We start from the raw sequence: 26,974 nt of genomic DNA on the forward strand, positions 1-26,974 counted from the left end.
AGCCAAACATCCACCCTTCTACCTCTGACTGTCAGCTCAGCTCTTCTCTCCATGTGGATCCACCCTGCAGACAAAACAATCATTGTTGCTATTTGGTTTGTCTGAGTTATTCCAGTTTTATTGTGGGAACAAATGCCAAACGGCTTTCAGGAGTCATCCTTCTAGCCCTGGAATGTTTCAGGGAAAATCCAGTCCCTCTTTATTTAATTTCAAAAGCATCAAAGGCAGCAGGAAGGGCTTCGAGTTAATTAAACTGACTCGGATTATAAATTCAGTTTGAGGATGCAATTATAGCAAGAGGCCTTCCATACGGAGGTGGATGGATGGATGGATGGATGGATGGATGGATGGATGGATGGACAGATACTGTATAAACGTGCAGGAAGTTCGTCTCCTCTCTCCTGAAGCAGTAGTGGATTATGAATCCATGTGCTTTCAATTGAGTGGGAAGGAAAGATGATGAATTTCTCCATATGACATCAAAGATGATTCTTAATCTGAACCATTCAACAAACAAATGACACGAGTGCAGCATGGAGTCGCTCACGCGGCGTCGTATATTGACCAAATAATCATATTATGGTACACAATAGTGCAGAGCGTGAACATATAGGCTACTGTGACACATTACGATTGTCACGACTGAATGTGTTGCATCTGGAGTCTTCACTTCTGATGGTTTCATTGAATTGGTGATTTTACACATTATTTTACTTTGTATGCTTATTCCAAGATGAACAGCTGATATTTTTAACTGGATATGTTCCACATATCCAGCTTCTTCTGTTAATCAAACATTGAATCATATGATTGTATAATGACTAATCACAAACATTATTCTGACCTAACATGTGGCAATGACAAAAAACTTGTTTATTGAGCAGTAAAAATGATACACGACTGCGATGATTTTCTAATGCAGATGGGTTAAATATGAATTTCTCTGAAGTAACCTTCACTGGTTGAGAGAAAGCAGCTCCATTGATTTTATAAATCACCGTTCTTTTGATGAATGCTGGTTGATCAGTGCTGTTTATTTCCAGGTACGAGTCAGGAAGATTCTGTTGTTTGGCTCTGCCTGTTTACATTTAACTGTGATTATATCTGCTCTGAACGTTGTTAGATTAAATTTTTAAAAAAAAATTTTTTTTAAAAAGGAAAAAGTCTAACCTCTGACAAAACATCAAGGTTAATAAAAAAGCGTATCAGGTAGCAGAAATACACAACAACAAAAATACCATTAACTGATACACAGTGAATGTATCATTCGTTTCAATTACCCATACCTGTAATTGCTGCTTATTTGACTTCATTGGGAGGGCTTCAAGTGGCAGCTGGTAAAAGGTGCGTCCATTCAGAATGAGAATCTCCACTGGATGATTAGGGGACAGGCCTGGCCAAGACTGATTGCTGTGGCCTTTCGAGAGCTATTCTGGCTCTGCTGAGTGTGTGCCTTCCACTCAGCATTGATCTATCGACCCACAGTCCAGTAAAACCTCGCTCAGACCAAAAGGTGAATCTCATTTCTAAACACACAACAACAACCGCGCACATGGACACAAGCAAAAGCCCACGCACACAGACTAACAAGCATGTTGATTTTTGATGACAAGATAGATGGAGCCTCTCTAAATTCCCCTCGCGTCAACAATATCCACACACTCTTGCTCCCCATCCTCCCCGATTGTATCTGTGTGTCTGTGTGTGTGTGTGTGTGTGTGTGTGCGCGCGCACCGTTGTACAGCTTTTGTAGGCTTTGTGACAGCGTTGCAATCACAGCGGTGTAATTGGAATTGAGCGGCTCATCCATGTAACTGTAGGTGGGTGCGGAAAACAATTGCCAGTGACTATAATGAGATGCAGGTTGACACCTCAGGGTTCAAGGTAAGTTATGGAGGATAATCCTTCAAGCAGCCAAAAAAAATTATTAAAACTAAAAATGTAATGTTATAAGATGCTCATGCTATTGACTTTTGAAGATTTTAATTTTAACGTACACTTCTGTTTTTCTCGAGATCACTGGGTTACCTTGGGTTTTCCTCTCCATTGTGCGCCAACGAACAGTTCACAGCCCCAGCCTGTATGCAGCTACTTATGGACAAGGATGGTCCTTTATAGCCCTGTCATGGCTCTTCTGTTCTGTTCTGTTCACCTTTACATTCATTTCACCGTCTCCTCTCCCCCGCTCCTCTCCTACAGGGCAGTCAGCTGTGCAGAATGGAAGCATGCTTTATCTACCATACAGTTACAGTGCCCACGTGTCAGGAGCACAGGTCATCACTGACATATGCGGCATGCTTTTCTTTAGGTCAGACCCAGGCTGATTTGACTTTGTCCATCAAATGTGCTTTAAATTATTATCTTTAGTGAGCTTTTAAAAAGTGTCAAAGTTCATTGCAGGCTGTTAGGATGTCATTATGCATAGTCAACTACCTGGATGCCTTCAGGAGTTTCCAAAACACGTCTTAGTGAAATAAAATTCACACTCGTTTTAACCCTGGGTCGTTATATTCACTCCTTTTGAATTTTTGGACATATATAAAACTTCAGCCAATCAAAATGGCATTTTTGAGACTAGCTGCTGTAAACATATCAAACCATACATGACTGGTTGTGTGTTTGTAGCTAGAATGTCAACATTAACATGATGATGAGTGCAATTTATTATAAATGAATCATTGATTCCAATTCATTTACTTCTCTTTCAAATATTGTTTTAGTTCACAATAGCCCAACCAGAGCTCTTTAACACCGCCCCTAGACTTTGGGGTCATTTCCACCTCCAGATCAGGTCACTGACAGCATTATGTGTTCAATTCTAAATCAAGCCACATCTTTCCTCACTAGCTTTCTGCAGTTTGGACCCATTTATCTCTGCTTTGTGCTCAGTTTTTATTACTCACCCTGTAGACTTTGAGATAATGTCTCACACTTGTTTTCTCTTCATCTGCTTTTAATGCTATGTTGCTCTTATTTGTTCTTCATGAGTTCCTTTATGCCTCGCCTCTTTTTTATTTGCTTAAATCTTTTGTTCTTCAGGTTTTATTTGCCTGATATTGTGAAGCATTTTGAACATTGTGTATTGTGTGTTAAGGTCTCACTTTACCACCCCATTCGTTATCAGCATTTTATCTGTTAAAAGGAATTACCTCATGATTTTCAGGACTTGACTGGATGTGATGTAACTTTTGAGCCATAACATCAAGTCAAAAGTTGACAGGTTTCATTTTTACATCATTCATGATGGATTTACCACTAATTTTGTGCAAAGTACAAAGTTAAATACATGATGATCAAGGGCTCTTTAACGTAATACATAATTGCACTTATTTGTTAACATTATTGTAAACAGACATCAGATGACATTCTTCTGGTGAAGGATCTTCTGAAGGATATTTTACTTTTTGATGTTTCCCTCCACCCAGGCCTAATAAAATCCTACCATTCTTTCTCCATGCTGCTAGGTTCACCTGATCGTATTAGCTGAAAACAAATATCAGAGCAGGAGATGTTTCTTGAGATGAAAGTCAAACCAATTGGCATTTTTCCCTGCTTGAACAGCCTTTACTGCTAATTATTACCTACTCTGCTCTCCTCAGCTTCCGCTCTTAGCACCTGAAGCACGTAGCACACATCAATCCTCACGTCAGCCGTTCTCTCCGGCCCTATCTGCCTCTCCCTCCCGACACACAGCCTTCATCTGCCTGCTGTAGCCAAAACAGCACAGGAGGATGCTGAGGTGTCTCCGGGCTTGATGGGATGGTGAGGATTCTGACACTTTTCATAATTCTTACACCGCCCTTCCCCTTTGGGGGGACCTTTCTCTTTCTCCTTTTCTCCCACAGCGTGCAGTGGACCTATTGGGTGGTATTACCAAGAAACCCTGTTGCCACCATGCTTACATTCAGAAGGACACACCTCAGTAAGAATAGGAGAGGAGGAGGATGAGACATGGGAAGAAAAAGAAGAGTAACACAGCAGAAACACTCATGAGGGGAGACGGGAGAAAAAAAAGGAGGCGTGTTTTCCAATTTTTTATACTCCACTCCGACATCAAGATACAATTATGTTTGTAATGATCCTGCAAAGCTGCTGACATGGCGGACTTTCCTAAATCAAGCAGAACATTAACGATGACCTAGTCAGAATATCTTCATGCCCGGGACTGTTCAATCCAGATTATGGTTTTCTGTTTGACACAGCTTAATGGCACAAACACAGATTGCAGGCGGGCACCGGCAATATTAATCTTCCTCAGAGAGAGAGGCCCAGTGACAAACAAGTGCGCGCGCACAGACAAGCAGACACACAGACACACAGACACACACACACACACACACACACACACACACACACACACACACACACACACAGACACACAGACACACACACACACACACACACACACACAAAGGCTTGTAAGCACATACGTATTCCCTGGGGGAGCAGAGACACACAGAAATGCTAATACATTTGCATGCATGTCTCCAGGTTCTCTCATTTCATGGGTATGCAACTGCACATTAGTGACACACACATACACACATGCATACATGTACACACACATACTTAAGATGGTACATTTGCAACTTGCAGCTTCAGAGCTGTAGTATGAAAGCCGAGCAAAGACACCGGCCTTCCCTAAGCTTCTCATGCGCTTCTCAGAGCCGATCGGCTGCAGCTTACTGTACCAGCAGCAGCGAGAGGCGACACTACCGAGAACAAAGCCACAGCTCTCAGCAGCATCACACAGGCCAGCGCCATCCGAACCCCGCAGGAACCTCTCCATCACGCCGCTCATTGTGCCACAGACTTATCAGACCATTACTGAATAGGAGGCGCTAATAGAATTATGAGGAGTGAGTGAAAGGAGAGTAGAATAGCAACAATGTGTCTGTCGAGAGCGGATTCATTTCCAGAGGAGGCGAGACGGTCACGTGGACATGTGTTGAAGCCATTGTGCAGACTTCAGTCGATAAGGCTGGGGCTGACACTAAATGAACTCCCAGGCACAGACTAGGAGTCCACCATCCACATCTGTGACTGGGGAGCAGTCAGAAAGAGAGGCAGGGATGTGAATTGCAGGCAGGGTCCTTCAACTCGGCTGCTGAGTGAGCATGTGGAAAAGTGGAATTTTGAAATCATATGAAAAACACACGCAGACGGGACCAGTTCTTTCTACATTCATGCAGTACGTGGTTTCTTGTGAAGAGTGTTTCTTTCCCTCGGGAGAGTTTGAATAACCTGGAAACAGCTGGATGCAGCCAATGAGCGCGAGAGCACAGCGCTAAACCTCACTCCAGGGTCAATCAAGTCAGAACCGTGACACATGGTAGTTTAGTAGTTTATAACGCTCTGGGGTCCTGTCTCACATTATTAACTCTGTCATGAAGTGCTTAAGGTTATTTAAAAGCCATTTACATGACATACATGGCTTCAGAATGCCTGCACAAGGAATTAATGTGCAAAAAAAAACCCCATAAATGTCTAATTATCTGAGCTTTGGTGTAAATTGAAGATTCACAAAAGTCAGTCCATCCTTCTCTTTCCAAAGTGTTCACACTCCTATGTAGAAGATCAATTGTGTTTTGATGTCATTCAGGATCCAGCAGGAAAATAAGAATTACAGCATCTCAATTAGAGACAGTCTTTTCTTCTGCAGGCAACATTTGAGACTGAAAGAATCAAATATTGTCGGGCAAACTGACTTCAAAATGGATTTAAATACATACATTTTCTTTGGATAAAATCCTTTATGTTGTAAAAATGCACCTCTGATGTGATGCGTAGAGTAATCGTTGCCATTACAGCACTCAGGCTAGATTGGTCCACTCCCATTTTGAACCTGATGGATAGCAGTATGTTTGCACTCTGAGCACATGATCCGTTTTTACTTGACACACCAATACCCTTGGGCCATGCACACGGTAAATTGGAAATTTGGTTATGTACTTAAAGGATCCAGAGATATTGTGGAGGCAGACTTAATCTTGATGGCTGAGACAAACCACAGAGAGCAGAGTCCTATTTGTTGAGTTGATAAATTAATTATAGGGAGGCAAAATAATGTTCCCTCTCTTTTATTTTGGTCTATAAAACCCCTTGAAATGAGAATGGACATCACTATATGGTAGAGCTCAGTGTGATGTCATCATTTGTGTAGGATCAACAAAACATCAACAAATGAAATCATTATGATTCAATACAAATATTTTCACACGGAACCATCAAATATTGGTTGTTTAGCTTGAAAAAAAATTATTTTTAAAAATATCAATATTAATTGATTCATCAATAAACTGCAGCTCTACCTTCATGGATTAGGAGAGTCCAATGATTAGAAAGCAGAATAAATTCTGTTTTAACTGAGTTTCATCTCTCACAAGGTGTACGGCCAGTGGGTCCAGCAGCGCCTGCAGCACAAAGTTCCTCAAAAAGCATCTCATCCCGACGGCAGACGACACGACAGCAGAGATGAGAGCGAAGACTCTGAAACCTACACAACTTATCATCCACACACACACAGAGGAGAGGTGATGGGTTCTCCTGAGAGCCTCTCTGCGTGCATCAAATGGCCTGGCTGCATGTCGATGCCATCAGATTGTCTCTGATTGGAGCTGAAGTCATTCCTCTCACTCTCTTAGTCTTTCATGTTGGCTGCATTAGTGACAGGATGGTAATCAAAGCTACCATTAACACCAGGCCATTTCCTCTGCTCTTGTCATGCAGACCCACTGGGCAGAACTAGGCTTCCAGTGGACCAAAGTACAGAGTGTATCATTGTGTGTGTGTGTGTGTGTGTGTGTGCGTGCGTGCGTGTGTGTGTGTGTATGTGTGTAATAGCTAGCTAAAACATACCCAGCTAATGGATATTCCTCATTTCATGTGGTTTAGACTTGAAAGAAAAAGAAATCACAAAGATGGTGTTGATGAAAGAGCAGTGATTTGCTGAAAGTGCTTAATGTGGGGGTTCAAACAGAGGAAAGTTGTTGAATAATTAAACCCTTTTAAAAAGTTTGTGTAAATGGATGATGGATAGGAAGAAACGCAGGTAAAATGAGGGATTCATCTTTTCCTGCTCTTGAATATTAAGAAAATGTGAAAAAAGACATTCCCACTCTTCTGTCTGACAGCGTTTTAAAAAAAATTTTTTTTCTAATCTGATGATGAAAATATAATATTTCAAATAGGCTACCTTTAACCTATATATAAATGTTATAAGGATTGGATGAAAGGACTTTTTCTGCACATTTGACTGTATTATATTGCTTCACTCAGGAGGGATGACAATGAGAACAGAGTGAAGGTAAATCAGACATGAGAAGATAAACCATTCATATATCCCTTAGCAACGTCCCATTATCCCAGTTTAAGTGGCCCATTCTGCCAGACGGCTCTTCATACCGTCTGCTTCCCACTCTGGTTCCATCTCCCTTCACCCTGTTCCTCAAACTTTGAGTCATATAGCACAGGAAAGGTGCTTTTTCATTTTCAATCCCATAAGATCTTTTAAATATCGTTGCAATGGTGAAATGTTATGAAAAATAGTTTGATACAGGTCCGCCACAAGACGAGAATCTGTGTCTTGTCCATACAGACTGAACATTGCTGAAAACTATGTGAGAAGTCAACCACATAAACAGAGAAATGCTTTCATGTCTGGATTAAAGTTTATTGCCTTATTCTACTGTTTACGATGTGGATAAAAAGACGACATGCAGGATCCAACTTGTGCCCTCCTGTGCGTCTCCACTTTTGACTCACATGTCATTGCAAAAGCTCAGAGGTCGTGTTCTGATATGATTTGGCAACACGCCTTAGTAGGCAAAGGATTTACGACACGCAAATCCGTGCAGCTCACAGTTCACGCCTCATAGATGAAGTAATACACACGTGGTCATAACAGAGGGGAGGTGCGTTCGATCCAGTGTTCTGTAGTTGTGAGGCATGAAACAGCATCGCAGAGCCAATGAAAAAGAAAATGGGTTACCAAAGAGAGGCAGCACAAAGAAAGGAATATTAAAAGCTGTGCAGCAAAAATAAAAATAAAAATAAAAAATGAAGCAGCAGGGTACAAATCAAGGGATTTGGGAACACTTTAGTAAAAGCCAGCGAATGAGAAAGGGGAGGACAGGCATGAAGGTCTGGTGAGCTGTGAGTGACTGCAGCCAGGACCTGTGGTGTCCTAAAATCCCAGGGCTGTCGGGTAAATTGGTGGGTGGGGTACACGGTGGCTGTTGATAAGCAGATAGAAAACAGGGTTCAGTGCCTATAAATACACTATAAATACACATAGGGAAACCCTGGAGCCAATGGGACGAACATGGCAGAGCTGCAGCGGAAAGGAGGGGAGGCTCCGAGCTGGATGTGGAGAACGCTGCTGCAGCAAAACACAGAGGGAAGTATAGAAACACTCTGACAGGGGAGAGACTGGAGGAATAACAACATATACACACACACACACACACACACACACACACACACACACACACACACACACACACACACACACACACACACACACACACACACACACACACACACACACACACACACACACACACTCCAGGAGATGTACCAACAACACACAGACGCAATAAACTTTATCAGATCTTACTAACACCATGAGTCAGTTCTTCTATTATGTAACAGTGAATGAAGGAAGAAGGCGTATCTCACTCCTCTAACCTCAGTGAAACCAACATAGTTTTTTTTTAACGTCACCACTATCATGACCCCACAAAGACAGGAGAGACACAATAGACGGATGCTGCAGGAAAATACAAGAAAACTGACCTTGTTAAGCATTTATAAGGACTGTCTGTGAGGTTTTATGAGCAGGGGAAACAAGATTTTGCGAGACGCAGAGCTGTAAATGACAGATTCGGATTTTCCACAGATGTGAGGGCTGTGTGGCAGCCGAAAATCTTTAGAGAGGAGCGAAGGGGACAGCAGAAAGTGAGCCTGTATCTCCTGGTTAAATCACTCATATCACACGAGGGGAAAATGAGAGGATGGAGGAGTTGTTGGTTGGAGGGGGAAGCAGCGTTATCCTCTCAGTTTCTATCCTCCCTAGACCATAGAATGAGAGGTGTGGCCTGAGGAAAATGGAGTGATGATGAAAAGGAGTGACAGGGAGAGAAAACAGACAGAGAAAAACAGGATTTGGCCTCAGGACAAAATTGTAAATGTGGAATTAAAACTGTAAAAAGAGACTAAAGGAAGGGGGTTGAGAAGAAAAAGATAAAAGGTGCCTATTTAATAAGGATAGTCTGACCGTGGGAGATCATCCTGACAGATTAATACTCCAAAGACATGACAAGATTTTTTTTTTCATCTGTTTCAAACCAGTACGATCAGTATTGAACCACCTGAAAATATTCAGACCAGAAAGAGAGAGATCCTTCAATAATAAAACAACCAGAGGACTGAATGTGGAGATGCAGCAGAGTATTTCTATGCATCTACGTCAGTGAAGAAACAAACAGCAGTCAGCTTGTCATGGAGACACAAACTGCTGCTCAGTTCCTCGTGTACTGTCACACATCTTCAAACAGGAGAACAAAGCAATGAATCCTCGTAAAACACGGCAGCTTCTCATCTGCCTCGACTGCAAATGACTGAAACGCAGCTCAGGACCGTTACTGACGATCTGCACGCCCATTTAATTTAGACAATAAACACGCATGGTGGAAAAAAATAAGTAAATTTTCTTATTTCATATGCAGCAACTTAAAGTTCACTCAACTGCAGCTCTTACATTACGGCACGGCAGAATAAAAGGAAGGAATATTGGCTGAGAGCTCAAACAAAGCGCTTTTAATGTTTCCCAACATGGCATGACAGATGTGAAAGCCTTTTCTTCAGACTGTCTAATAAATTATGAGTTGTGCTCTTATATATAGGCGAGGGAGTGTTTTGCTGCATATTTAAGTGGTCTATCTGCTCGAGTCGCTCACGGAGAGTGAATGAGAAGAGGACATGCGGAATCCTGACACGAGGCTGTAAGGTTTACCGGATCGTTATTCTGAATGGGGACGCGGACACGGCCCCTCCGTACTGGGACGGTGAAGTCAGACTCCAAAGCTCATATTTGCACAGGCGCTGGACAAACACCATAAATGTCCGGCACCCCCGTCAAAAGCTGCACTAATTTAACTGAAAACTCAACACAGCGTTACAGTCGGTGGGAGAAAACAAACTAATCTGGGACATTTTGCCAAGCTGCTCCCTGGTAACAATTCCAGTCATTATTCCTCCCCATCTCCTCTCTCAATGCTTTTATGTGTGTGTGTTTGTTTGTTTGTTTTGTCTGCAAATAATACGTCATAATCCCTCGGTGATCCTGAACATATGGTCTTTTCTTTATCCTTACTTTATCCACACTCTACTGTCTTTAATAATCTTTCAGGCGATGCTACAACACAAACTCACTCCCAAAAATTCAAACAATCCCTTTTGTCATTTTTGGATTTTTTTTCAAGCTGGAACTGACATTCTTAAACCAATAGAATGTTATAGTGATTAACAGAATCAGTGACCATTTTTGATCACAAGTTCTTGAATGTAGTGTTGGCGTGTTTAAAGTGAAGACTCTGCACGCTACTGGCAGAGCACCAAGAAGCAGACAATTAATAAATGAACACAGCAGGATCTCAATAGCTACGTATTTCCTTCAGGAGTTGGTGGAGACCAAAGCAGGCTTTAAAGGAGCTTTATTGAAGATGGAGACTGCAAAAGAGCCCTTATCTGCATACGTGGCTCAACGGGGGGTGTACTTCAGTACCATGTAGACGTTCTGCATCGCAAACAAGATCTGACTTAAGACACAACGGTGTCGCCGCCTATATGGCGCTTTGCATCGCACCAAGCTGCACTTCCAACAAAACAAAATAACATTGTTTTCTAGAGAAAAAAACATTAGCTTCCTGAAACAAGCTGTTCTCATCCTGTTCATCTGGTAAGGAAATCCTTGATCACACACCGTCGCTCCAGTCAGACATTTTTGGCTGATCTTCTTGAGTTAGCTGCTAAACGAAGCAAATTACATCCTGTTATCACTTAGAAATTATGCTCATTTCCAAAGACAACCAGCAACGTTCACCTTTTACTGTTCGATATGAAACCTTTTACACCACCCTTCGAGTGTGGTAGTAATTCATGTTGCAACTTGGACGTTATGGATGGGTTTAAATCTTCCCATCTGAGGTTGGTTGCATCACTTGTTTTGACTATCCGTACTCCTTCTCCACGGAGGGGAATGTCAGCATTACTGCACAGATGGGGGGGGGGGGTATGCAGGTATTGAATTGTATGAATTGTATGACAACTTTAATCAAACTCATACAGTATGCAGCAGTGTGAAACAGATGCCGTTTAATCCACATCCACTCCAATTCCAGACTAATGACAGCTGCGGCTCACGTGACCTTTTTCTCAACGTAACTTAGTTGCTGCTTTGCCGTTGGCTAATTACTGATGACAACATGTCCTCCTAATGCCACACCACTCCTAGCCTCTATGAGTGGGCCACTCTTCAGGGCTGAAGGAAATCCTGATTAGATCAAGCATTCGTCTCCTGCAAAAGGAAGGTGGAGGGTCGGGTCGAAGAAATTAGAGAAATGCAGTAAAAATGCTACGCCCAAAAGACCTCGCTGGGCTATAATTAAACCTGACAATCAGGAATGTTGGAGAGCGGCGGGGAGAACATGGCGGTTTACCTCCTGCTTCATTACAGTCTAATGATACCCCGAAGGTGCTTTCCCTGACACTAACTACAGCTCATAAAAGGGATCCGTTTCTGCCGCCGGGACTGTGTGAATAGAGGGGAAGCTTTAACGGTGAGTGAAGATGAGAGCATAAAACAAAGAAGAAGATAAGTGGAAGAACCTTGAGCTCTGTAGACCACAGTGAAGCCCTGCTGCATGTTGGGTATCTCTGTTAAACCTGAGCTGTGTCATCCCAATGGCAGGAGAACAGTACGTTTCCTCGGGCGTTCACAGCTATCAGATCAAAAATAAATAAATAAATTAAAAAACGAGAGCACACAGCACCCCCGGTTCACTTTTTTGTAGGTGTGTTCACCCCGTTCTCCACAGCGCTTTCTAAATCAAAGCAGATCCTCTCAACATGAAGAGTGATGCAGACGTGATCAGAGGAAAAACACAGAGAAGCGTGATGCTGAGCAAAGAAAATGAGACTCATTCATGTTAAAAACTATTTACTTGTCCAGTAAACAAGAGTGTTGTGAGAGTCTTGTGCAATCAGGTAACCTGAGTGGGGACTGGCTACGCAGAAACAACTTTATTATACAACCATAGTGTACAGAAGCCAAGCTTCATATCAATCTACAATCATTGCTCATTCTTAAGCTTATGAATATTCTGAGCGATTAAGCACGCCGGGGTTTTCACTTGACTCAAACGTGTGATGCTGTCCCTTGTTCTTTCTTTTCTTTTTTTTTGATAAAGGACATAAAAAAAGACTCATTTCCAGGCATGAAACAACCTTTGTGCCTCAGCTTTCAGCGTCTGGTTCTCAATATGAATGGCAGAGCGTAGGGTTGGGCCCGGTCCAGATGGATCAATGTCTGCTGTGATTGTCACATCAGTTGTTGAGGTGTACTGTGTCCGGACAGAGTAACGCCTGCCTTTCACTGACAGCTCCCTCAAAGCCAAGTGACAAAGTGACAGATGGTATCATAGCCTGCGTTCCCACAGAAACAGTGATGGATCTGGGGTTTTTTTGTTGTTTTTTTTAATGAAATGCTAAAGGACCGGTAATTGAGAATCTTTTCGTAAATTATTTCTGAGAAACAATACAAGAGTTTATCAGGGATGAACTGCAATTGTGACGGGCTGGGAGCAACTTGCCTCTGAGAGTGCAGAGAAATGGCAGCACAGCACGCAATTAAAATAGATGCGTGTGAGTGCCAATGTGTGCGTGCATGTGCTTGAACACACACACACACACACACACACACACACAAACACACACACACAAACACACACACAAACATCCATATGCACGCGCACACACAGATGGTAGAGGAATTTAGCCGAGGCTTTGATATGCAGATCGGATGCTGGCTTGTCATTTCTGCTGGCTTGCAGCGCTCTGTTATCATTCCTTCAGCACAACATTAGAGCTGATAACATTTACCTGAAGGGGGCAGTTGACTGATAATATCATCAAGACATTTGTGCTCCTGGAAGGCCTGAGCCAAGGCTGCAATGAATTTGCTGTACTGCTGCTTCTGTACAGCAGCGCTCATGTGACCTGGGAGTGCACGCACACACACACACACACACACACACACACACACACACACACACACACACACACACACACACACACACAAACACACACACGCACACACAGATCAGAACACAAAGACAAAGAATTACAACCACCTTCTGCCTCCACAGGTACTTTTGTAATGTAAAGAATATTTTGACAGTTTAAAACACTGTATTGGTTACAGAAAAACTGCACACACACACACACACACACACACACACACACACACACACACACACACACACACACACACACACACACACGCAAACACACACCCACACATACTGTACGTACACACAGAGCCCAATCGAAGCATCAGAGTGCAGAGCGAGGAGTCCGTGAAAAGTCGGGATGCTGATGCTGAGTTTTACAGGAAATGCAAAAAAAAAATAAAAGGTGCAAAACACTGGAAAAAAGAGTGAATGTTAGCATCCATCTAACAGTCGTCTCATAGTTTGTGATTATGTTAATTAGCTGCAGTCTTTAAAGCTGCCACTGTGTGTTAGAACACATCATCAAATAAGGCATCACTGGTTTAATAACATCCACATTCTACATAAATCTTGATGGTTGATTACTGCAGATGGCAGGATGCCAGCAGCCCATTAACAACGAACTACTTGCTCATGTGCAGCTTTTTCCCCATTCTCTATAGACCATAGATTAGTTGCATAAGCTTCTGTTATCAAGCGCTCACTGCATGTTTTTCTAAAGCATGCTGGGCAATAGGTCTGCTAACAGTCTATTCCCATGGTAACTCAAGCCCCATAATAACTAGCCATAATGAAGGAGAAAAAGTTGACCACTAATCATAATTTGCAGAGATGGTTGTAGCTACACCGGTTTGGGAAAAGGTTTAACCGTTTTTACATCACAACATAAAACTTAACACAACAACTTAACTGGCCGAAATAATGCAAGCCATTAATAAAACTCTCCTCTGTTGTCACAGAAAAACATCCCACCCCGTTTGGTTTGACCATCTGTTTGAATAAGAGGCAATGATTTATTGGAACTAAAAGTTCACAGTGTCATGTGACACTGCCTTGTCCACGTCAGGTTAGTTTTGCAGCACATTTGCAATCATGTCAATACGATCTAGTAGGAGCGTTACCTAACCATACTCACAAAACACATTAGCAATTTTTAAAAAAATCCCAACAGAACATTATTTCAGGCATCCTCAAGTAGTGATGCTCTGCAGTCACACCCTTTTCTTCTCTCCTCATTGACTCATTCTATTATCCAGGGTCATTTTAAGTAATTAGTGCATATCTGAGACACTCAGAAGCAGAAGCAAGCAACCGTTTCCTCTAATGTTTGACAAGTTCTAGGAACAGATGGAGATAGGTGCAAACAGGCAAACAGAGTGTGGCTGTGCTCGACCCTGTTGAACCCTGCCCTGCAGGGAGGACAGTAAGGGGGTCAGATTACTAAATCTGATGTCTCCATTTGATCATGTGTTCCACTCTGCTGCACAAACATGTTGTTCAACCACTAGAATTTTCATCAGCACTGCATGTGACAACCGGACAGCGTGTGCAACCCTTTTCATTTATTGTACACCGAGCTCTTGAAAAAACATTTTTTTCCCCCTTGTTCCACCAAAAACATTTAAAAATAAACACTTGACTTTCTACTTCAGCACAATGTACAATAATACTCTGGTGAAACAATTATAACACGGCGCGAACAGTCAAAACATTAAGCGGGGGGAGCAGCACAGAGCCTTAAGTGCTGCTGTAGCACACATCTCACACTGGTTGTAATTTTAGTTTAATTATTTAAACGTTCTTCGAGTAACGTAACCAGCGGTTTAGCAGAAATGAGTAAAATGTAAAAAAAAATTTCTGAGGTCAGGTGGTGTATTTACTAGCGTTTATGATATTCCACCATTACTCAGAATCCCTTAGCGCTCCATTAAAGACGTGGAGGATAACAGGACGTGCTGCATTCACAGCCCAGGTAGACTTGTAATCTGATTATGAGGATCTTGAACGTGATATCTGGGAGATTCTAAGATATACAAGTCCTGCAGTAAAGCCTTCATCGTTAAATTTCTCTTTGAGTTGCTATGCATAAAAAACGTTTGGGTCAAACTATGTTATTCGACATAAAAGCATGTAATGGATGCAAATACATTCACAGTGGATTTTATTGTATCTACTACAGCAATAAAAGTGTGTCTGGGGTGAGTGTGTTACTTCTCAACTCCCAGCACTGGTGCTGCCACTGTAAACGTCCTCCGTGAGCCGCTCTCATCATCTGTGTTCTGAATGACTTGTCCTGAGGCAGTTCATCCCTTTATTTTCTGACTCAGAGTCAGAGCACAGGCACAGAAGACCTTGTGTATCGTGCAGTAAATAAGGCTGCGCGATGACAAATAAATAACAAGCCTGACAAAATACAGAGAGAGAGAGAGACAGAGAGAGAGAGAGAGGGGCAAAAAACAAAAAAAGGTTGGTCCACAAAGGAGTTGGTCTGTTTGACATCATACAGCGAAAATTGCTGAATTATCTCTAATCAGCGTCTTCTTGTTCGGTCTTTTGCCTTTTTTAAGGACAAATCTAAGCAGCTTTACACAAAGATAATAAGGGTTTTTGTTGGGACATGCCCTCTGCTTCTCCAGACAAAGCTCCCTGAATCTCATTCTTTCACCTCCCTCTGCTGATGCAGCTTGATGCTACCACATCAGCTATCATATGCAGCCCATTACCCTGTGATACTTGTGTTTAACAAAGACATTTTCTCTAGTACGTTATTTGTGCGGCTGTCGATATGTAACCGCCACAAACAAAGTGACATTATGTGATTGTAGTCTCTTGTGGCCCTCCACATGTCAATCAAACTTCACTCACGGACCCCAGCTCAGCATCCGCATAGATCGCTCGGTGGGGGAGGAGCGGTGGGAACGAGCACATATCTCTTCTAGGAATACTGGGATTGATTTGCGTGTGTGCCCAAGCCGACAGTCATCTGATTGACAAGCAATACAATTAATTGGAAGGGAAAAGGAACGGAAGACCATCATTATATCAATCATCAGCCCTTAACCCGCCTTCCTTTGCTGATCATCCGCACTCATGATCTAATGAGCTTCATGCGCTCTGAGATGAGTTTCACTGCAACTAGAAAGAAAAAGAGATAGACAGTAAAATAGAAAATACAAAGAAATAAAAGCACCAAAGAGAGGAGGTGTATTTCGGGACACAGAGGTAATTGTAGCAAGGGTCCCTTGTGGCTGCACACCTTTTTATTGCACTAAAAGGTACATGGATGTTTCTGACAGCTAAAGGCACAGTATATGTATTAGTATTATTTGAACTTGAAGGCAAGGTTCCAAAGGTACAAAATGTTTCATTGCTGGAGCAGTCCTCCCACAGGGACTGTACATTTTCAAAGACCATAATTTTCTCCACACCACTACGCTATGGACAATTTCTACTGCTAAAGCTGGTGGTCAGCACGGTCCTGTAGTAGGTTAGCCCTCATCCGTTATGAATTAAATTGTTTGGATCATAAACATTTTAGATAAGAAAAAGCAACCATTATGTCTTCAGAACGATATTAAGCCTCATGATCAGTTTGCTGTTTTCTTTTTACCTCATTAATGGAAGTTGTTTGTCAAAGTAAAGACAGAGGAAGCAGCAGCAGAATTAAAGACACGCAACAGGAATTAAAGAAAACTTCATTTCCTAAATCATTTCCTAAATTCTACAGTATCTCTTGGGGTTTTAGTTTCATTCTGCTCTTTATTTAAACTTTATACTGTTGAGCTTCATCTATCTATCCTAAACTTAATACCCAAATGTAGGCTGAGATGCACACGAGGATAAATCCAAACAGAAAGCTCTTCTTTTATTGCAGTAAAGAGCAGATTGTTCGACTCACTCATACTTGTGAGACAGATGTCAGATATTTTGGTCTAATTCCTCTGTCATAGTTTTAAGTGAAATTGCAGTGATGTATTGTAGTTAGAGCTATTATATTGTTAGTTCCGTACATCTGCAGTCAGGGCCTGCTGGACACATCGGACAGATTCTATTTTCTCTATACCTCCTCCGTCACAAACATTTTAAGACTTAACTTAAAAGTTAGAACAAGAAAGAAGAATTTTTCCTCCTCATAAAATTTTCTGATTGTTTAAACATCTCCCTGTACATATTTATATTTAGCATTTCACCACACTGTCCTTTACTTTACTTTTATAATTTGAAAATAATGCAGAGTTCTCTTTCAACTATATTGCCGTTTCATAAATATGAATAAATATAATACCAAAAATGGGACCAGTTTGTTTAATTTTATTTCCTAGCAAGTCCCACATAACTTGTAGGGTAATAAAAAAAATTGATTTAGCGCCAGTAATGGTGTCTAAAAATCTGACATCTATTCAATATAAAAGCTTTCAAATTGTTTTGTGTGTCAGGCTTTAATGTAGACTCAAACTTTTAATGTGACTTAATGATGTTTGCCTTTTAGAGGCCTTTATTTATTCAGTCTACCATTATGTTATATTTTAACCTTATGGTTTTATATACAAACACACAGACAAATTATATATACATATATATATATATATATATATATATATATATATATATATACATATATATATATATATATATATATATATATATATATATATATATATGTGTGTGTGTGTGTGTGTGTGTGTGTGTGTGTGTGTGTGTGTATAGATATAATACTGTATATTATATGTATATGAGAGTGTAACATCTTTCGTTTTGGGAGTTATTTCAGTCCTGTACATGATAGCAGCAAACACCTAAAACGATAATTCATTTTGATTATTTTCATCATTTTTTGAGTCATGAAACTTTACGTGAGTCACAGAGCAGTTGTTTTCAAATGTCTGCTCAAACAACACAGGGCTGGTCATCAGCCGGGATTTTTTTTTAAGATCTACAGTCTTAAAATATTTCAAAAACAGCCTTGAGTCAGATCAGACTAGTTAAGAGTTGGTTTATTCCATGTCTGGAAAACTTTACCGCAGACAGCAGTTGAGTGGGCTGAATCATCTCACTTACATCATAGTGGGCATGTACTATAACAGAGGCCATTTTGTGGTGTCTCATCATAATAGTAGCATACTAAACCTCTGTCTTATAAACTGTCAGACGCTGCTAAGGTGTATTTTACTTCAGCTGCACATGAAGAGCAAACCTGCCTCCACAAACACTGACAATCTGTTATTTTCTCCCTTTGACTCTGTGAAAGAAAGAGGAGAAAAAAGGAGAATACTTTGAGGATTGATGCGACAAGGCCGTTAATAGATTTCCTCATGTGTGCAGTTCATTAAAGAACGCACCAGAGAGAAAAACAAACCGCATACAGAGTTGCCGATAAAGGAGAAGAATGATGATGTGAGTACAAAGAATGAGGAAGAGGCAGTGGGGCTGTGCAGAAGGAGCAGAACAGCGACGGTGTGGTTTGTTTTTTAGCAGATATGGGTGGCTGGTGGGTCGATCGTTATGCGCCAACATGCACGCCTGCCCCCCTGATTCCCTGACACACATTTGCATGGAAGTTAAGAGGAGACGAGTAGAAGAGCACAGCCGGGGAAGCGTTTGATCTCTCATCTTCTGTCTGTTTGATGCACCGCGTGGAATCACACCAGCAGATTTAGGAATTCAGAGACGATGCTGAGTGTTAAGTGGATGCGTTTGCGTGCGATATCTGAAGGAAATGATGTGTATCGTCGGAGTGACTGTGAAAGCTGTCAGGGCCTCGATTGAACGCGAAAAGACCAAACACACATGTCAGCATGGGTCGCCTGATTTTATTAAAGTCAAGTTCATTCAAGCAAAAGGAAATGAACCCCCCCCCCGCCCTCCTCCCATATACCCCTCCAACAGGATTATTAAACATTAAGGCAGATTTGACAACCACCACTGTCAGCAACAGATTTACATCCCAACCCTTAATTTCATGCTTTTTTCCCCAGAAAAAGTCTGGGTTAAATTTTGAGGATGTGCACCAAAATAATCTGAGGATTTTGACTCAGCGCATGTATGGCAACCCCCCCCCCCCATCTGACTCCCTTCCTCTCCACTCCTTCCCTTCTGTGACTTTATTCAGGATGATTTCAGGCTTGTTGCGTCTGGCATGACTTAGTGTGGTACGACCGAAGCAGTAATTACAACAGTCTCTACACCTCCCACGGAAAACCTTGCTTCCTATCATCCCAGGCTTAACCCTGCCTCTTGGCGCTGACACACAGGGACCAGACTAGAAGAGCATAAATCCACAATTAAATTACAATCATCATCACAATGAGCAGGTGATGCTTAAATCCACCAATCCAGGAAGGATTAGGCAAAAAGATCATTTCTCTTGCCTGCATTATCTTCTGTGAATTAATAAAATATCACACAGGATCTACCAAATGGGGCAGTTCTGGGTACAAGTTAAGCCAAAGGGTATGGCAGCGAGCGCAGAGGTAACTTAAGTCTTAAAAGGAAAGCCAGGGCGGCTTTGTTCTTCTTGAAATCTTTGTAGAAGACGTTACTGATACACCAAAGCTCACAGGGTTTGTGTCCTCAAATAACAACTCCAAAAGGATTCCGAGGGAAGGCGAGGGACAAAGGATTGTTAGATGGATCAAAAAGCTTCCCGCAATTATGCCTGAAAACATTCACAACAGAGAAATCTAATGACAAAACACGTAGCGTCCAGGTTAGCCAGAGGGACTCCTGGGCGGCTTGCTTTGGGTAGAGAACTGTAGTCAAATTAAACATCACATCTGACAACGCAGGAAAATGCAGGAACTTACACAGGAAGATAAGATCTTTTTCAGCAGTATTTTTGTGTCAGGAAACAAGATTAGGAATAAACTCCACAGCAAATATTTTGTCTTTCCAAATATAATTACACAGAAAGAGTTGTGGTCGTGCTAACACAGCTGTTCTCTCAGCTCATTGAGATAAAGTCATTGTGATGACATTATCCAGTTAGTGATTAGCAGGTTTATTTATCATGTTCATTTTATACCAATATCCGCTATTTAGCATTGAATACAATGAATGGCAGAGGCTGACGAGTGTCATTAATTTTGCAGGTGGTTCCGAATAAACGTAATGAACAAATGAAATGATAGCGTTATATGAAAAGTCAGTGCATCATTAAAGTTAGCACAATAGGTCCTGAGGGGAACATAAGTGTGTGTGCCAAATGTCTCGGCAATCAAGCGGGGACATTTTTGAAATTTAACATCAAGGTGGCATTTTAGGAAAAAGTCATTATAATCCATCCTATCTTTAGAAAAGCATCGCTGGAGCGACGCCGCCAATCACCCATGTGGACAACAAGACAGTGACATTTAGCTGACTAGACGGTTTGACATTATGAAAACAAAGAGCAGATGAATCTGTCAGAAAATGACACAACCGGTGTCGACCGAGGCCTCGGAACCTCCAAGGTGGTCGCTCTGTCACCCGTCAGCTCCGAGAGGTGAAACCTCCACTCAACATTTGACTCTGACACAGCAGAATAATGTCGGCCTTCAATTGAATATCAAGGTTTTTGCTGAAATGAATGTAATATGATGCGGCAAGACAGGAGAATCAGGAAATGAGACCGGTGTTGAAAGGAAGAAGAGGTGTTGCGATGGGAAAAGGAAATCAGGAAAGGAGGAAGAGATATCACAGTTTCATACTCAAATTACGCTTAAAATTTTAAGTGATGTGAAAAATGGTTTTCTCAAGAACTCGACAGTACATGAGAAGAGATGATGGGAGAAGGTCTTTAAGCAAAAACGACTTACTTCATGGGTTTGAAGAGAGCCTGGCCGTAGTTCTGGAAGGTCATGATGAGTTTGAGCTGAGTGCCTCCGGACTTCATCGCTGTCAGCACAAAACACACAACACACAACACAGCTGTTAACCTTAAACAGGTTACTAATTTTCCCCCATAAATAATTAGCCAACTTGACTGCTTGGCTTAGTTAATAATAGTTCATAATAGCAAAAATAGATATAATAATTAATATAAGTAAGTTAGTTAGTGAATGACCTTCAGATCTAATACTTCAGATATAAAAACGGTATTAGTGACTATAATGTGTCTGTTAATCATAAAAAATTAACCAGGACAAATTGTTAAAGGTCACTGTATTTATGTGTGTATGTAATATATTTTAGATTTAACCAACAATCCAAAACCTATAAACTATAAAATATGCAGTAAGTTAAAAGCTGAATGTTGGATGAACTGAAAGAATCTGTGAAAGTTCACTAAAAGTAGCCAGAATGCTGTCAGCGAGAGGCTGTCTGCTTCTGGGAAATATCTTCTTGACACATCCAAAACTTCCATTGATTCCTCTTTCAATAAAACTGTTTCAAGTGTTTACCAGGAAAACTTTTTCCTCAAAACAAATGAGCCATGGTGGAAAATTGAAAGCATGTTAAAGCACTGAAATCACAGTCAAAAGTCGTGATTGAAGAACCGGTTCCTGAGGAGAACCAGTTTGATCCACTGCAATCACCCACCTCTCTGCTTATCAATGCCTTTTATGGATGCTAAATGTTTTTCTGCATCTGCAAACCAATGATGTCAAACTGCCTGTATGCTGGAAACTGGAAACTCCAGGTTTTATTTCTTTTAAAAAGATCCAGTGATGGAAGGCATTCAGTGTATTCACCTGAGCTCTGCACTCAAGAACAACACACAGATAGAAACAACTATTTTATGCTATTCTACACATCCACCACATTGATCACTTTAGTCAATATTTATGTTACAGATTCACATTTTAATACAAAATATAGCGCAGTGTTTTGGAAAATGTATAATTCAGATACCGCGATAGTCCATCTGCCTTCAACTATTGATAGGTTATTGACTGTGATGTGTGGCGTGTGATGCAGTTGGGATGTGAGTCAGGCCTCAGTGAAGCACACTTTCATGCAATCTGTTTCATCAGCCATCAAAACCAGAAAAACCAAACAGGAGGAACAACAAGTCAGCGTAACCCTTACCAAAAAATTCATTTCCGATCCTATTTAAAGTGGCGCGTTCACCAGGCAACATGGCTTCTTCTAAGTGAACTCACAAGCGCAGTCACGTCCTGCATATTAAGGATATTAAGGGCTAGAAAAATCAGCACTGGCAGTTTTAAATATTCACATAAAATAAACAGCCGAATTATAGAAGTCGAGTCCTTCTCCTTTGGATTAAAGGCAATAATTAATGATCAAAATTGACATCAGGCATTTTTCTGTCGGGCCTTAATGACCGGATTCACATAAACACATTAGTTATTGTTCAGCATCAGCAGAGCGTCTCACACACACAAGTCACACACCTGAAGCCTGACCATTCAATATCCTCTGCCATGTTGCACTGTGGTGTGTGTGTGTGGGTTTGCATATGTGTGTGAAACTGTGTGTGTGCATTTGTCTGTGTGCATGTGTGTGAGTATTTTTTGAGCGCTGATGCCAGAGTGTTTGTCTGAAGGGAAAGGGGAGCGAGGAGGTGAAGGACAGACAGTTTTTCACCAACGCTCTCCGCTCCTCTGTTGTTTACTCTCTGTGTGTGTATTCTCTGGAGGGCCTGTCTCCCTCTCTCTCCGTCTCTTTTGTGTTTCAATCCATTCTCATATCCTTCATGTTTTCTCCTTTTCATACACACGATAACACTGTTTAAAGGAACTTGTGGGACCAGGCTTGGTGCTGCTTCAAGAACCACAGGGCTAAAATACAATGAAATCCACTCAAAAAAGGAGCGGCGCTGCCACCCTGCTTGTGTTTTGGTGGCCTTCTGCCAGAATAAACAACCTTCTCAATCAATGCTCTCATTTATTTGTACATATGGGAAACATCGGAACAAGGAAAATGCTCCGAGAGAAAAGAATTGCAAATGAAAACATCAATGTTGGTCTGACCTCGCTGCTGCTTTGTGATCTTGCATGTCTTTGTGGCATTTTAAATAAAGGAAAATCTACCTGTAATTAAAGTGACACAAACCTCAAGCATGCAGAGCAACTGCATGCAGGGACCATGAATACGATGTTTTATTAACCCTCCACCCACAGTTAGAATGCTGTATATGAGGCTTCATGTTGTGTAAAACTGTAAATGTTTACCTCTGTTTGCCTTCGAGCGATCAGTTACTCCCATTTATCTGTAATATCAGTAATCATGTTCGCTGCTTTTGTACTTTTTCTACTTGTACACATATTTGTGTATGTGAACTGCTTCCTTTCTCCACCTAGTTTAGACACAAAAATCAAAACAGATGAGAAAAATCAACAGCCTGGAGTAAAAGAACCAAACTCTTCTTTTGGTAAGCAAACAGAGTTGTTTTGATTTGACCCCTCTAAGTGTTTCATCTTTGCTACGGGCCACTAACAGTTTCATCATTCGGCAGACAAACCTAAAATCTGCAATCACTATTTATGGTGAACAAAAGATGGAAGGCCTTGAATTGACTAGCACTCTTGGAATGCTGGAGCCGGATCGAGCCAAAAAGAAAGTCAATCCCTCCAAAAGGAAAAGAAAAGCAGAAATAGACTCCTAGTTACTAGCCAGAATGGATTATCACCTCTGTTAGATATCCACTTGCATTTAGAGAAAGATTCACCGGCTTTCCGTCTGAATAGGTAGATATCTTGTACACTTGTCAATCAAATAAGAAAATTCCATCATTTGATTTGAATCAAGGCGTCATCTGCATCGAGGCCCGAGTGTGCAGACTGATCAGGTTCGGTGCTGCCTTAGAAGAGCCTGCAGCTGACTTCCATCTCTGTGCATACTTGTGTGTTGATTCACGACATCAGTGCTTTTGGTAGCACAGTTCTTCATTGTTTAGCGGTGTTGTCTCTTATTCTAATCCAAAAGATCCAATTACATTATTATTCACGTTTGATTTCCTGTTACGCATACGAATGTCAGTGTTACCAGATTGGGCTGATTTCCACCAAACTGGTCTACTTACTGGTTACACAGGTAGATTAGATCATTTTGAGGTAACTTTTAATATATTTGTAAAACTTTTAATAACAACAAAGACTGATAAAGAATATCCACTTGGCTCTTTTTCCTCTTGATCTGTTATGATGCAGACTGACATGACAATGAGATCAATGGTTTGAATGCAGACTGATCGGTAACAAATCACTTTTGTTTTGTTATTAGTTGCAAGGCCATGCAGGAGAAAGACGTCCGTTTGACGTAAACTACGCAACAATAGTTTATAGTTCACTCTACTCAACTTTTCTCTACTTTTCCATCAGTTTACAGAACACAAAACATTTCAAAGAGACTTCATTCATCTCGTGTCGCATCATAATGCCAATACCTTCATTATTATTACAAAGTCTGTTGTTCCTGAAATCAAATTCACTGTTGTCTAGATGCATGTATTTGTGAACTGGATCTGTATCTGGAATCTGGAAACCTAACTGGCTTTGTTTCCAGTATAGGAGGACATTGGATCTCTGCAAAACATGCATAGTGCTGAACCTCAAAAGCCATGTTTTTATTGCATTAACATGATGAACATCAATAAATCAGACTGTAAAAAGGTCTTTGGCCAAGGCACCAGAGTCAGAACAAGTTTGATGTCTCCCGACTGAAATGTGTTCCTGACTCCGTTTCTGCACTAACATCATCTCTGTTTGCTTGTCACTCACCAACACTAGTGATCTTCTGGGTGATCAGGTCTTTCAGGAGAGCGTCGATGACCGGGTTGTGTCTGGAGTAAAGCTCAAATCGATTAATTCCTATATGAAATCGGAGCCAGTTGGGGTAAGAGTCGGTGGTCAGCTCCCCTGTTGGGCTGAAGTCTTCCATGTTGCCTTCTGTGTTCCTGAGTGACGGAAAAGGGGGAAGATGAACAAGGATTTAATGTCAGGATTTGAAATCCAGAGTGGCAGGTGTTGTGGAACAACCCACAAATAAGGAGGAAGATTTACAGTAATGTGACTGCACACACAGAGAACTAAACTGTAAAGCATTTAATTACATCTTTAGAAAATTATTAAGTGTTCATTTATTTAAAAAAAAAGAAAGAAACTTTACCATGACTGATCCTCTGCTGCTTTGGGGTCAAATCTGATGTCCGTGTTGACGTTGAACAGCGTGTCCTCGTCCGTCAGAGGAGGTGCGGGTCTTTTATATAACGGATGGTCATAGAGAGCCAACAACCTTGAACCCTTCACCCGTGTGTTCCTGGTCAGCGCTGCGTCCTGGATGAACTGCCTCTTCCTGTCACCACGTTGGCCGTGATGCTCCAGCCTCTTGAACGTCTGTGTTTTGTCGCGGGTAACGGGAATCCTTTCCAGGGAGGGGGAGGAAACATTCGAACTTGGCTCGTTGCTGAAATCCTGGAGGATCCGCAGGGTGTGCTTGTTAGGCCAGACCTGCTTCCCCCAGCTCTGGGGCTCTTCGCTCGGCGAGTGGGAGCAAGAGCAGCCGCTGTTGCCGTGACTCTCCAGCTTCGGTAACAAGTCTATCATTATGTGCATCGAGCACGCAATAAGAAACACCATGAGGATCAAAAATCGAAATTTGCGCAAAAGGATCATTTTCACTGTCTCCTTTTTAAGCAGATGAGAGTATTTACTGCAAATAATCAGCACGCAGATGACCAAGCTGACTACATCGCTGATTATGTTTATTAGACTGGACGCCAATCTGATGAAATATACATTAAACACGTAGGACCCATCTTCACTTGCCGTTTTGAGTAAAGAATTCAGCGTTCAGGCTTTTGTATTTTCAACATCTGAGTCCTGTTTTTATTGGCGCTGATGTGACAGTGAGGTTTCAGACGCGCAAAATCTTCCTCCGGCGTCCAGGTGAAGCAGGTCGCTTCGGATCAGACCAGCGGTCGATGATCAGGAGCCACATTTTCTTCACGCTGCTGCTGCTTTCCCGTCTCCAGTCGACCGCTAAACATTTCAGAAGTAACGGCGAGCAGCAGATAAAGGAGTAGATCCAAAAACAGCGTTGACACGTGGGGGGGGGTTACGATCCTTCTGGCGGACGCGTCAAAGATGTTTGAGGGTGCGCATCCGCGCAATCCGGTTCAATGAGGTGAAGAACAGCGAAGGCTCAGCGAGGTCCCGGAACAACTACGGGAAGTCCAGCACTACACATTTGAATGTTCTCTCTCTCTCTTTTTTTTTTTTTTAATGAAAGTCTTTTTTAAAAAAAAGTAATCGACCAACGCGCGGTCATTCACCTCTGCGAGTCAAGCTGCGTTATTCTTCCACATTGAGTCCAGAGCCATTACGCGATGCGAGCGAGTGGAATAAATCGCACAGGTTACAGGGGGGGGGGGGAACCCCTACGAGAACAGCGAGACAAGAGAATGCGCTCTTTGTGCCATGTATGAATCTGGGAGGGTGCGTTAAATATGATGATGAAGCCCAAGACGAGATCCAGCCTTTGCGCAGCGTCACTGTGTGCAGATTGGATGAGGAAGAGAGAGAGAGAGAGAGAGAGAGAGAGAGAGAGAGAGAGAGAGAGAGAGAGAGAGAGAGAGAGAGAGAGAGAGAGAGAGAGAGAGAGAGAGAAAGAGAGCATGTGAGGCATAAATGCTCGTCCGTATTCCACTTGGAATAAATCCTCCCTGCACATCCCGGCTGCGCAAGAAGAGGGCGTCTCTCCACAGCCCATCGTTTGGCCTGGGCTCACGCGTAACGGTAAAG

The 26,974-nt window shown here is 41.8% G+C and overlaps 1 protein-coding gene across 1 annotated transcript in view; it reads right to left on the bottom strand.

Annotated features, from left to right (window-relative positions):
* Positions 1–26,632, bottom strand: part of fam20cb (FAM20C golgi associated secretory pathway kinase b) — a 41,776-nt gene extending 15,144 nt beyond the window's left edge. Inside the window, exons 1-3 of the mRNA XM_068305969.1 lie at positions 25,341–26,632; positions 24,953–25,128; positions 21,086–21,164 (exon numbers count right to left, since the gene is read on the bottom strand). Coding sequence (XP_068162070.1) covers positions 21,086–21,164; positions 24,953–25,128; positions 25,341–25,846 — 761 coding nt within the window. The 5' untranslated portion in view covers positions 25,847–26,632. The remainder of the gene's footprint in view (positions 1–21,085; positions 21,165–24,952; positions 25,129–25,340) is intronic.
* Between the last annotated feature and the right edge of the window lie 342 nt (positions 26,633–26,974).

The sequence above is a fragment of the Antennarius striatus genome, chromosome 21, assembly GCF_040054535.1.
Source record: "Antennarius striatus isolate MH-2024 chromosome 21, ASM4005453v1, whole genome shotgun sequence".
Taxonomy (NCBI): Eukaryota; Metazoa; Chordata; class Actinopteri; order Lophiiformes; family Antennariidae; genus Antennarius; species Antennarius striatus.